The sequence below is a fragment of the Chrysoperla carnea genome, chromosome 1, assembly GCF_905475395.1.
Source record: "Chrysoperla carnea chromosome 1, inChrCarn1.1, whole genome shotgun sequence".
Classification (NCBI taxonomy): Eukaryota; Metazoa; Arthropoda; class Insecta; order Neuroptera; family Chrysopidae; genus Chrysoperla; species Chrysoperla carnea.
In genome coordinates, this window is record NC_058337.1 from 97,783,081 (window position 1) to 97,797,539 (window position 14,459).

General features: G+C 28.4%; 1 protein-coding gene across 1 annotated transcript in view; it reads right to left on the reverse strand.

Moving 5' to 3' along the window:
- The window catches only part of LOC123290827 (protein wingless), a 51,944-nt gene that overhangs the window by 22,916 nt on the left and 14,569 nt on the right, over nt 1–14,459 (reverse strand). Inside the window, exon 2 of the mRNA XM_044871165.1 lies at nt 1,414–1,676. Coding sequence (XP_044727100.1) covers nt 1,414–1,615 — 202 coding nt within the window. The 5' untranslated portion in view covers nt 1,616–1,676. The remainder of the gene's footprint in view (nt 1–1,413; nt 1,677–14,459) is intronic.

The following is a 14,459-nucleotide window of genomic DNA, read 5'->3' on the forward strand; positions in this document are numbered from 1 at the left end:
TTTTTGTATGTCAAATAACCATTAACTTTTTTATTTGAACTCAAAATATATTCATGTATTTATTATGTTAAGTATAGTTTTGTAATAAAATTACCTTTCAATTTTTATATATTTATACCCTTTTCTTTATGCAAATTTTTTTGCATTTCCATTACGAAAATACTTGAATAATAAATAAATTAAAAGATGAAGAATATTTTGTATAATATTTTACGACACAAGGTCAGAGAGAGTTGAATTTCTTGGCGTATGTGATATAAATTTTATGTCACATACGCCAATGCATCTAAATCTGTGGTGTAAAGTAAACAAAAGGCATAATCCTGACATTTTAAAAATCCAACTTAACCTAAATCCGATTTTCAATCCCGTACCTCAATTAGGTAAGGTTGTACGGATGAACGAAACCATAAAAGTGCCGCAATAAGCTGTTTTCCCGATGGAAATTGTTAAAAAAAATTGCTGAAATATGCTTCCGCGTGAAAGTGGGGATGAACCATCGAATAATTTCAAATAAACCCAAGTGCAGTATTAAATAAAAGAGCATGACGTGTACATAACAAAACTGTAACCCCAACGCAAGGGGATATGGGAGAGGGGTGAAAGTGGGCACGAACGATAGAATATTTTCAAATATACCCTAGTTTGATATCAAAGAAAAGGGCATGATGTTTATTTTAAAAAACTGTAACTTACATGCAAGTTAGTTCAGCCGTTTAAAAGTTGTGAACTCTTTTATGGGTTTATCAAATTTCATAAAATTTACTAGACACTTCTCATCTATTTCGACACATAACGCCCCACAACAAAGCGTGGCTGGGTACAGCTACATATTATAAATATAAAGTGAGTTTGTTTGTTTGGATTCATAATAAAGACTATTTCAAGTGTTATGGAAGGGAACGAGTGACAGCAAGGGACGAGAAGACTATAATTTGGTGGTATTTATTCTTAAAATGGAATTTTTCCAGCGAAGCACACGGGTATCGTGCTAGTACATTATATAAAATGTAAACATCTGAAAACGCATACTTAATATTACTTAAAACATAGTATTAATATCCTAGTATTTTACGAGGATAAAATATATTTATAATACAAATAATAAACAAAGAACACACGAAACAATCAACCGTCATGATAGAAAACAGAGATAATCATGTTTTTCAAATTAATTTGCATAACAATTTGTTTATTGAACAATAACAACCGAATGACAAATAATGCTTATAACAACAATTGTTGTTATTTATATTATTATTTTTTTTAACAATTGTGACAAAAAAACAGATATATTTAAGTTACTCTTTATAATTTTGACATACTAAATGTATGAGATGTTGTAGCTGGTTGTATAATTAGGGTGAATAACATACAGACTGGATAACAAAACATAAGAAATGGCGTACTCACCTTTGTCAACAATTTTCCCAAATAAATTTTTGCCACGTTGAAAATTACGCGTCGAACAATTCCAACGACGGTTACGAAATTGATGTTGGCATTCTATAATTGCCATATTAGCACCTTTGGCAACAGCAACTAGTGCTCCTGGATTTTCACGCGCTAGACGACGTTGTTTTCGTCGTAAAGTGGAATGTACTGATGGATCCATAAATAATAATCCAGGTGATATTGGTGATAGATTATTCGGTTCACCTACTTTTGCTATACCCCTGAAAACAGAATAGAACAAATAATCAAAAAAACAGACAAACAACCATTCAAACCTAAAAAAAACTTAATATTTCACATTGAAAACAAAAGACAAAAAAAACAAAGTTATGAAGTATTAAGGATCATTTGAAACGAGTTAAAAAATGCTATTGACTTTATGTCAATATTGATATTTCATATTTCATATCGTTGTTCAGTGTTGCGGTAAACACTATTTTATAAAGTTGACGATTACCATCTTTGTCTTTCAAATTAAACATCTTTGTTTAACAAATTTAAGACAAAAAAACAACATAGCCATCGTAATTCATCTCTCATAAGATACTTTTCATGTTTAAACTATTTTACGTGTACTTATTGAATAGATTTTTAGAGTAAATAAACTTTGAAATCATTACATATCCTTCTTATATACAGTAAGATAATTTAATATTTTCTCAAATATTTCACCAAACATTTTTTATAATTGACGATTTTAGCTTCTAAATAAAACAGCCAATTCAAGAAAAATCATTTCCATAAAATAGAAATATGATTTTTGCAAAGTTTATTGAAAAACTGTTAGAATTGCCAATGTTATTTACATTTCTTCAATATATCTGTTCTAAAATACATTAAAATTTGAAATTTTTGGTCACAAAACCTAATCCCTATATATTATAAATGTGAAAGTAAGGTTATTTGTTTGTTTGTTTGCGAAGCTTTCACGCAAAAACTATTGATTGGATTTGATTGAAATTCTACTATAATATAGCTCATACATCAGACTAACACATGAGCTATAATTTATAAAGATATATTTAAAAATAAATTAATTAAATTTAGTCTGATATTTCTCATTGCTACCTATGAGCATCTTTTTGCACCATAAATTAAAGATTTCTGAAAAAATTGTAAACGAAAAAATGAAAAATGGGAAAAATACAATTCATGGCCATCTATTCTGATATACTCAATGACTAATGACCATTTTACATTATATAAATAAAAAATTGAATACTGTACATATATTTTACCGGTGTAAAACAACCCCTATCCCTATTTCGAGTGTTATTGAAGGTAGATAAGTGAGAGCAAGGGAGGTGAAGACTATAACACTGTGGTCTTTCCCAGTTTTTACTTTAAAATCCAGCGAAGCGAGCGGGTATCAATACTACTACCCGAATGCGATAGCTACAAAACCTCCCTACGATCTTACTAAATTATTTACACACTCAGTACAAATAATGCATACGGTATATTAAAATAATAAACATAACGAAGATATGTTAAAAAAATTGTCCTAATATTTAACTATTTACCCGAATTGTTAAACAACGCATTAAAATAAAGAAGTGTTTTTAGGTATCGAGAAGATGACTTGTCGAAGGAATATAAAAATTATAAAGATATGTCATATTGTTTACCAAGTGGTTCTTTAAATGTACCTGAACAAAACTTAAGCAAACTAAGAAAAAACTAAACTTAAAAAAATTAAGAAAAATGTACATCAGAATAACTTTAAGTTAGTAAGGACAACTTTAGGAGATCACATGATTCAAGCGTAATCAATTCCGAGCCAAGTATGCCTATGGTTGCGGGTTTCATTCCCGTCGTAATAACATGCATGATGCGAGTGTAATATAAGGTTAAATAAATGAAGGGAGTGTACTCAGCCTCTCAAAATAATTGGCAAATAATAGGAACGTGGTATTACAAGAAACCCTATACGACCTAGATGTGTCATTCACGGACAGCCGATTAGGTTAGTAACCTAACCTAACTTAAACAGTAATAACTCTAATATTTGGAAAGTAGGTAAATATTAATCTTACCATAACTTACTAAAGTTATCAGGATAAAAATGGTGTAGCAATAGATCCTCATGGAAAGTGTCTATCAGAGAAGTTTTCTAAAACTGTGGATTCAAACATATTTTATGATTATGAAATCGGATGAAAAGTCTTTCTGAGTAGGGAGAAAATTAAAAAAAGAGGTGATCAATTTTAGTAACCACTTTGTACCAAGTTAACTGAATGACGCGAATGTAAATATGAAAATAAGGGAGAGACAATATAATCCTTTCTTAATAATAATAATCATAATATCATACAAAGTAAAGTGAACATTACAAGCACAGACTTTAAAAACATCTTAAACTTGTCAAAGGAACTTAAGAAAAACAAATATTGAGAAAAAGAAGATAGGAACAATCATAATACAATACTTAAGTATTTTTATACATTCACAAGTACTATACGGCTTATTGGTTTAGAAGACGTACGAGATGATTTCTCTATTCTTTGTAAAATGTTTAAGCAACAGCTTAAAAAATAGCCATCTCTCATTTATGTGTGTCTGTGTTTGTATGTACGTTTGAGGGTATTTATACATGTAAAGACTTAATTTTAAAAACACCTGTCCGCTTTACTTTTGAAAAAAAAAATTATCAAATGTCATCGATTTCTGTTAAATTACTTACATTACGTTTTAAAATAGAATAAATGTTTTTAAAAATGTATGCTTAAATTGATTTTATGAATTGGCTTATCTTCTCTATCGGAATTAAATGTTATTATGAAACCGATGATTATTAGGAGAATAGCATCGATACTCATAATACAGTTTAATAACGGGCATTGATTTCATTGCTTATCAAAACAGCCTTTGATGAAATTAGGAAATATGCCGACAAATAATGTAAATGACATAAAATAAATATAATTATGTTGATATTATATAATAAAAGTACCGGGTAAAACATTATTAGTTGATACCAATAATAAAGCTACATTAAATTTTGAAAACAAAAAAAACTACATCAAATCGTTATCTGAATAATTTTTTATCGTTTCCTTCGATTTGATATGTCGCAGAGTAATAGAACTAAAATTGGAATAGCTATTCGTCACATAAGAGTCACGTTAGAGTAGCCTCAAGCTATAAATTGAATAGAAGCGAAAAGTTTACCCATCTCTATTGGACAGGATCAGGCCTGACCTTTCAGCCTTTGGCCTGATAATGTTATATATGATTTACATGCGCTCCCACCATTTATTGAAATTTAATTTTTTTGGTGCGAAACCCTCAAAAACAGTTGTAGTGGACCGAATAGTAAATCTTAGCCATCAACGGATCCACTTGAATAAACACCAAAAATTTCCTCAAAATCGGTCCGTCCGTTTAGGAAGAGTACAGTGACTAACATTCACACACTCAAAATATATATAATAGAAAAAACATAACAACTTACCAAGAAATTTTGGTTCGTATATAGCGCAGAATATGTTTCCGTTAATAACGCAGGAAGGTTTCGTTATTACTTTTCAATCTGGAGACTTATTTGCAAGTTGCAACTACGACCAATTTCAAATAAATATTTTTGATAATAAAAAACATACCAAACTCGAATTTGTTAGAGTGTACAAAGATTGGTTCTAAGATATAACGTTCGGTTTTTACGAACGTTATATTTTTTCCTACAATTTGACACTGTTGGTTAAAATAACTAAATACCTTTACACGAAAAAAATTTCAAAGTTTCAAGTTTATAATCAGTGGATATATTTTTTCCTTCAAGATTTCAATTTGGTTAATATCAAAAATAAAAGAACAAAAAAAGTTTTACAATTTAAGTAATTTAAACATTTACAAAAAAAAAAATAAAAATAAAAAGCAAAGTACATGACAAATACTTAAGCAATAATAAGTGATTTTTAACTTAGCGAGATGGTGACAAGAAAAAAGTATTGAGGATAACATCTTAAGAAATGCACCGACACGATCTGAATAGACAGACCTACCGACCTGTGCTGTTACATGGTGGTGGCAAGGATGCTGTTGATGAAGAGACCATCATCAGAATATTCTCTCATCATCAACAAGAGAAAATATACACTGGAACGAGGCACCAGGCAGCAGCAATAACAGCATTAATAGCAAGCAGTAAGCGACAACAAGCAGAGAACGAGCGCGGTTGAGATCCGACAAACAAACAAGAAGTAAGCAACATGTGATCTGATCCACGGTACCGTCACACATACATTCACATAGATAGGGCAACAAGTTCTCACGGTAGCGAGGGCGTCTTTATAACATTGTATTTGATGCCATATCTCTTTATATATGAAAAGATATTCGGTATTTCTGCTTCATCATAAAACACCATCTATACTCAACATCTCTCAGAGAAAAACATATATATACACATAATTATTTTAGATGAAATCATAATATTTCTGCGGCCATTGTTCTTTTTTTAAAAGTACACTCAAAAGTGAAACAATTGACTCGACTGGATATCGTATTTTTGGCTAGACATTTTTTATATATTTTTATATTTCACAAAAGACACATTTTTTAAATCGTTCATCGTCTAAATTGAGTCGAATCATTTTAGGCTAAGTTCGTTATCGTTTTATCAAGGAATGATTTTCAGAAGTGACAGATCAACGTAACCTTATTTTGATTTGAATTTTTCAATTTGTTAGCATTGATTTTTCAATACCGCCTGTGTATTATACATATAGGAAGCATTCTATGTTACATATGTTACTTAGGCCGACTTTCTATGACACAGCCGGTACATATTATACGAATGAAAAACGACCTATTAGAATAAACATTATGACACAGTCATTTTTAAACAATGGCCAATATATGATAGTGTTATTTTGTCAAAATAATAAATGGATTAATACTTATCAATTGAAATGGAAATAAATTCATCGATAAATGAAAAATAAATTATTTATCAAAATATTTTACGTTTTATAAAGACAAAAGTACTTATAGCGACGTACATGATTCATGTAAAATTATCGTTTCCCTAAAAGGGATATTTTTTTACATACGTTTAATGAGATATGATACCCATATTTTGATAAACTTGCATAATTCACATATTAATGAAGTTTAAAATTCGCTTCGAGAAAAATTGATTTACAAATCGAAATTTCTAAATGGTAAATCTATATTTCATACAACTAAATTCTTAAAATTTTTTTTTGTCATAAAATATAAAATTGAAATATCCTACCCCTGACAATATATTAACCTGTTTTACTTTCGAAAACAAAAACTTGTATAATATATAAGAAATTAAACTTTCAATCCCTTGACTGTATGTAATTTATTAGTTATCTTGTCAAAATAATTAACTTAAACTTTAAGATTGGTCTGATAGTTTGAAATAAAATTATTACAAAATAGTCTAGCCAATAAATTTTAAATTACTACATTGTTATCAATTTTTAACTTTCAACATTCAACAAGTTATGATACAGTGTATCAAAAATACAGGTCGTATTATTAAAAATGGGACATATAAACTTTTAATTATTTTTCAATCAATTTTTATTAAAATGTGTTCTCTACATTTCTTCATTCTCACAAGTTGTTAAAATACTTTTGACGTTATTCGGCAGCCAAGATTCAGAATTGTTTATACATTTAGAGAAAATAGTGGATTTACATATCAAAACATAGATGAATAGAATTATTGGAATCATTCATCCTGTGCATATAACTTACTAACTATGTTGATTAATGGTAAAAAATTTAAGTATCTCCGTATACAAACTGATTTTAAAAAAGAAGGATATTTTTTTGGTATTAAATAAATGATAAAATGTCGAAACCAGTTAGACCTTTTAATAAATCGTGTAAGTTAAAAAAGACACTTTAAATTTTTTGTTTGTAAGTTGATTATCAGCCCTTAATAAATACAAGGGTTTGTAATAAAGTGGCATTGATAAGGTATAACAACACGATTAAGAACCGCAACCGAAAAAAAAAAATAACTGTTCATAAAATATATTGAATGAATAACTGCTTCTATACAGGGTTGAAACTGATAAAGTTTTAGGGATTCTTTTAGATGGAATTTTATTCACGATGTTACAGACTAACTTTTTTTAATGTTCTGGATCATGTATTTGATTGTAAATTTTCTTATAAGGTTGTTCGGTCATTAAAGAGTTATAAAATGTATATAAATAACGATGATATAATGTAGTTAAAATTATTGTTATTTTTGGAGTCGGTGCCAGCCAAGGAAACAACTCTGATAGAACAGTTTGCTACATTAGCGTAGCTGACACTGACACCAAAAATAACAATAATTTTAACAACATTATATTATCGTTATATTTGTACTTTTTAGTGCATATTAATTTGTTTTGGAAAAGTTTTTCTTTTGAAGTCGGTTATCTTTTTGTTTAATGTTTTTTTCATTTTGTAATTTTTAGTGAATCTGAAGTACACTAACTAATTTGTTACTAAAAAGAGAATCATCGGATCGGTTGATGTGATATTGAGATATTCATCTTTTTTTCGTGCATACTTAATGCAAATTTGAGACTTTTATAGTTTTCTTATGGATGCTGTTATCAGAACTGGACCAAAATAAAATCGAACCACACGAAAAGCACCAGCTTTCAAATACATAAAGAATCATGAAAATCGATTCACCCAGTCGAAAGTTCTGAGGTATTACACATTTAAAAAAATACAGTCGAATTGATAACCTCCTCCTTTTTGTTTGAAGTTGGTTAATAATATGTGTGGAATGTGGATACATGATCGATTATCTACAATTTTTAGTTTTGGGAAATATTGGGATTCTAAACAAAAGTGTTAATATGCAAGGTTTTGGAATTTCATCCAGTTAGTTATTTTGTATTCAAAAGGCTACGGTATCCGGATCTTGTCAGCATACAATATTGAGATCGTTTCAATAGCAGCGCTTCTAGATTCCGAATGAGATTTAGTGAGTAAGACTGATATCGTCCAGGTATCAAAATATACAAATTCAAAGTATCATATTATTTATTCATAATTCAGATGATTTACATAAATCGTTTTACACAGAATATGAGACATCGCAGTTATACCTAGTAAAAAATCGTCGGAATTGAATAACCTTTAAAAATATTTTAAAGTATTTTCAATTTAATTTTTGTTTAATTAGAAAAAAAAAATTCTTGTTGACGAAATTTATTTTAAGTAGTATTTAATATTTATATACTGTTATAGTCATAATCCATTTATGCCATAAATATGAAATTATAAGTACCATAAAAAGTTTTTTTTTTTTTTTTTTATAATTTTTAAATTAACTAACAAAAAAAATACTAAAAATTCTCTTGAGAAAAAATGTACAACCACAAAAATTTTGCTTCAAGATATTTCAATTACATTTTAATTAGGATTATCGAAGGCAATGAATCGAAATGATTTTTTAATTTGTTTAAAAAAAAAACCACCTCATATAATCATTAAAAAAGGTGTTTACTGACACCAAAAATTAGTGTTTAAATTAAAACAGGCAGGCGTTATATTGATTATTAATTTTTATTTAGCAGTATAAAAGGATAAAATAATGTTTGACCATTTATTTTTGATGAGGAAAACTTTTTAATTATTATTTTATTAGACCTTGGCAGCAAAAAATTAAAAATTTTGTGCTTTATTGTCCATAAATAAATATACATCATAATTCGTTCCACTAGAAAGAATATGAGAAATAAAAACTTAATAATTTTTAGAGCGGACATTGTAAAAAAATTCTGGAGACAGCTATCCATTACACTCGTTGTCAATGCTTTGAAACCACTATTCCTGTTGTTGGTTGGAGCCAAATTAAAACCTACAGAGTCCTTGGAGTTATAGTATAAATAATTTCCTATATCTCTTAGAAATACAATGCTTCCAAATCTTTAAAGTAAAAAATTTAATACGATATTTCCTATATCTCGTAGAAATGCAATGCTTCCAAATCTTTAAAGTAAAAAAATACGACCACCAACCAATATTCTTCACATCCTCAATATATATGAGGGGTATAATATCAGCCATACCTCCATCCCTTGCGACTGAAGTGAGCCAGAAAGCTCATTTTAGTCGCAAGAAATTAATCAAGAGTGTAGATTGTATGTACTCATTATGGGAAAATCTACAGAAACAAAAATGGGCAGTGAACAAATACTACAGAACAATGAAGGAGAAAGGGAAGAGAATCCGACTTACCCATATAGCAAATAATAACCGAGTCAATGTTGGTTTAAGCCTGGGTGGAGACTGTTCAGCATTAGGTAAAGTTCGGAAGGACTAAGGCATGGGAAAGGACAGGCATATCAAGGCTTGATGAACCAAAATGTTGCACCAGATTCTATTGTCAGGCTTGGCATATCAGTGAGTATTGAAATTTAGCAAAGTAAATTTCAAGTAAAAAAATCATTTTCTTATGGAAATTTAAACTCAGAACTTTTCAACAATCTAAGACAAATTTTATATGAAGTTTTGTTTTACATACGATAATTGAAATCAAAAATAGGAAGGTAAATAATGTTTTATTAAACTACATAAAATGTTTTAATTACTTTGATGAGGAAATTACATTATGCAATTACCTATATATTTGTATATGTTGTATGTATGCATGTAGGAGGTCAACTTTAATTGGTATTAGGTATAAACGGAATGAATTTGAAATAATTAGTTATAGTATTTGATTTTTCAAATGACATAAATCACTTTAATGAATGACCTAAATTTTTTGTTCATATGAATATTTAATTAGACGGTATGTTAATTACATGCTAAATATTTCCGTAGTTATTCATCGAAAATTTATCAATTTTTTTTAAAACTTATTTAGTTTTATTTATAAATGTTTCATTTCGGCCAAAAATTGAAATTGTGTCACATCAAACCGTTAAAAATAAAAAAAAATGTTGAAAATAATCCGTTAACAACTTTTGTATTAAACATTTTGTCGAAACTTTAATGAATTATTGGATATTTTCGTAATAAAAAATTAAAAATTACTATACAGAACAAGACATCATCTTTTCATTTTATGATATGATTCGAAAATAGGATTTGTAGCGGATGATTTTCTAGATCTGCTTCCATTGTTCCAGATACTCGTGTCAAAGATAGAATCATTGCATAGATTTAAATCCAGAAACATTGTTTTAGTTAGCCATTTTTACCAGAAATTAGAACTGGACTATAGCACTTCAGAACTTGTAAAATCTTGTTTCTTGTTTCTCATATTTTTCTTTCAGAAATCATTGAAAAAAACTCGGGTTTAGGCCTAATGTAGTTTTAAATAATAATTTAAATTTTACAAATTAAGAACTAAACCGCTACGTGCTAATTATTATTAAATATAAATGAATGATAAACATTATTTAAAAAAACATTAACTAAAATAATTTTAAATAACTTAATGTAGGCATTTCAATTTTTTATTGGAGGTTAATGAACTCGTAGTTTTTTAATCGGAGAAATGTAAAATGCAAATAAAAAGAAATTAGAGGAAGCTATAAGGTTGCTAATTTCTTAAAACTTAAATATTTAGAAAAAACTAACAGGTACTTAATTCAAAAACAGTTTTTCTAATTTTTTTTGTATTTAATCGAAAAATCTTTAAAAAAACGTTCAAATTTAAATCAAATAATAAAAGCATAGCAAAGAACTCCTCGCTATCATTACGATAATATTAAACAATAACAATAAATATTTCATAAGATATTATACAAACAATAAATAATAAAATGAAGCAAATATATTAAACTAATATATAAAATGATTTTTATCAATTAAAAATCAATAAAATATACGATTTATAATATTATATATGCCTTTAATGTATATACATACAGAATGATCCAGTTTGAAACCAAAACTCAACAGATTTTTGAAATAAATGCAAAAATTTTGGTATAAGTGTTCATAAAATCACCTTATTAGTCCATTTCCGGTTGTCCGTCCGTCTGTCCGCCTGTCTGTGGGGACGAAAACTAAAAATGGAAATGAGATATCAAGCTAAAATTTTTATAGCTTGCTCAGGACGTAAAAAGTGAGGCTAAGTCCGCAGGACCCATCTTGTAAACCGTTAGAGATAGAACAAAAGTTTAAATGTAAAAAATATTCCTTATTAAAAATTAAACAACTTATCCATTTTCTCCAAAACTATAAATGATAGAGAGAGTTGAAAATTTTCAGGTAGCTGCAACGAGTGCTTTTGTGAAATATTTTCGCAAAACGAAACAAAATTCAAGGAATACCTTTCCAAATAAATGGAGGCCGAAAAGCCGCCATAATTGTGTTGGTTTTTTAAACTGCTGTACATTCCTTCATCACTGAGTCGTGGCGTAGCCAGCAATGTAATAACGGGCGAACCAACGAGATTATTTGTCAGATGAATATTTTCGAAATATGTCTCTGCACAGAATTAATAAAATAGAAAACAATGATACTTTACTGTACTATTGAAAGAAATATAATAAATACTGAAATAGCACACAATAAATTTCGCTCCCAGTTTTTATAACACTCTGTACGTACATGTATATTAAACTGATATTATTTCGTATAAAATATTATCTCTATCTTTATTCAACACATTTGATGGTTGATATTATTTTTATGTATAAAATATCATTTCATATATAAAGGTAAATTCATAAAATATATTTTATAAATATAGTTGACATGACAGGTCTGGGAAAGTTTTACTTTTTAGTATACTCTCGGCACAATCATCATCGGATGGTCGAGTAGTCGCTTGTTGCTGTTCATTTCACGTAAGCGAGAAGTGATTTTTACTATAATAAAACGAACACTGCACAATATTATGATGAAGTAACAAAATGTATAAAATAAAATAGTTCATCATCGATGTGGTCGCAGTGTGCTGAGAGCTCAATCTAGCGGGTAAAATTATATGGGACTTATTTAAAACAAAACTTAGTTTTTTTTTTATTATGTATTGAAAACTAATTCATTCATTCTCAACTTCAAAATATATTTTATTGATACTTTATCGACACAAATCGTTGAAGCACAAGTTAAAATTGTTCATTTCATATAAACTGAACGAATTGTTTTTGCTTAAAAGAAAATTAACACGCCCTAACGAGAATTTTGATTTGAAGAAATTGAAGATGATTTTATTAATACAAAGGTTGTCCATTAAGATTACATTTGGGGTAGAACAGTGAAATAGAATCTAAAATTCTGAGGCTAATATACGGATTATAACTTCGTTAATTATTTGTTTGACGATTTTGTAATTTTCTTTTGAAGCAAAAAAGCTTATAAGGATATTGGCGCTCAATATTCTAAAAAATTAATTTATAATTTTTCAAAAAATAGTGATTGATAATAAAGGTTTAAAAAAATGGTCAGATGATAGATAACTTATAGTAAATCCTTTTGTCTACAGCTCTGTAGTAATAACAATCTTTTAATTTAAAGTTTGCTTACATATATATTAATCGAGAACATCGTTAAAGTAAAGATGAAAATTCATGCAATATTCCCCTAATGCAACAAATCGAAAAATTTTGATTGCATGTTTTACATTATGTGAATGTAGGAATACATGGGTGGGAGCGCAAGTAAATGCATTGAACATTTCCATTTGTTAGAAAACAAATGTGCGTTCCAAACGCTTCCACCATAAATTTGCTTTGTTAAGTTCGCTTAACTAGAGATCGTTTATCTCAGTTCGATTGAATGCCTACTCAGTGATTAAAATTTTTAATACGAGTGAATTTTTTTAATCGGTTTAATCTCTAATTTTATCTTTAACCCCCGACGGAAAAAGAGAAGTTTAACCGCTATGTATGTGTGTGTCTGTCTGTGACATCTAAAAGGAGTCACCTTTTTTTTAACGGTAATTTAATGAAAACTGCTCCTACCTATGTTTCAAGAAAATCGGTTCAATTTGACAAGAGCCTCAAGGAAATTTGTAAATTACATTTGCTATATTTATTTTTCTAAATAAAATTTAAATTTAAAAAATTGTAAACTTCTTAATAGGAAGAAAATGTGAAAGTAAACTTTTTGACGACTTCATTGGAAAACTAGGATGTACTAAAAAAATTTCCGAAAAATATTATCTACATTATAGTGAAAACCGTTTCCAAATCATTTGCGTGGTTTATAAGGACTTATAAAATAAACAGACAGACAAACGCGGAGGGCAACTTCCTTTTATATTATGTATAAAGATTCAAGAAATTTCAAAAAACTAATCGCTTGTGTCAATTGCTATCAATTCCACATTGTTGGTGATTGCTTTGTGTTGTTATAAGTATTGATATCAATCTATTGACTGAGTTATAAGTATCAACTAACATACTTTAAAGGTATTTATATCTTTAAAAAAAAATCGTCACGCAAGATCTATATAAACTAAGTGAATTCTTTCTGAAGAATAATTAAAAATAAAATAGTATTGTTGCCTTTCAATTAAATGCAAGAACACATTGTTAATATTTGTTAATACAAATCATAATTAAAATATTAAAATTACGAAAACAATTTACGGTAAAAAGCCTCCGAAACGGTGAATAGATAAGGAATATTGTTTACGTATACCCCCCTCCCCTGCATTGTTTTATTATAGTGGAAGAAACGTAATGGTATAATCTTCGATGGCATAATATGTGAATCTTTGTTTTTATAAATTTACCGTCTACGATAGTTTCGGAAACTTGAAGCAAAATTATTTTACAGTTTCAAATTATATATTTTATCTCCCCTTCTCATCACCTTTGCAAACGTTTCAATTTAGCTATTTCTTTCGATCAAATTTATCGATTTGATCGATGTTCATTTTAATCTCATAATAAGCAGCCACTTATTATTACATTATGCATTTTAAATGTCAAAAAATCACAAACTATGATATTTTATGTGACATGTACGGGGAATTTTGAAAAACTATTAGGTTAACTTTATTTTTTAACTCAAAATTTAAGAAAAACAAAATGTGTTCGATCTGT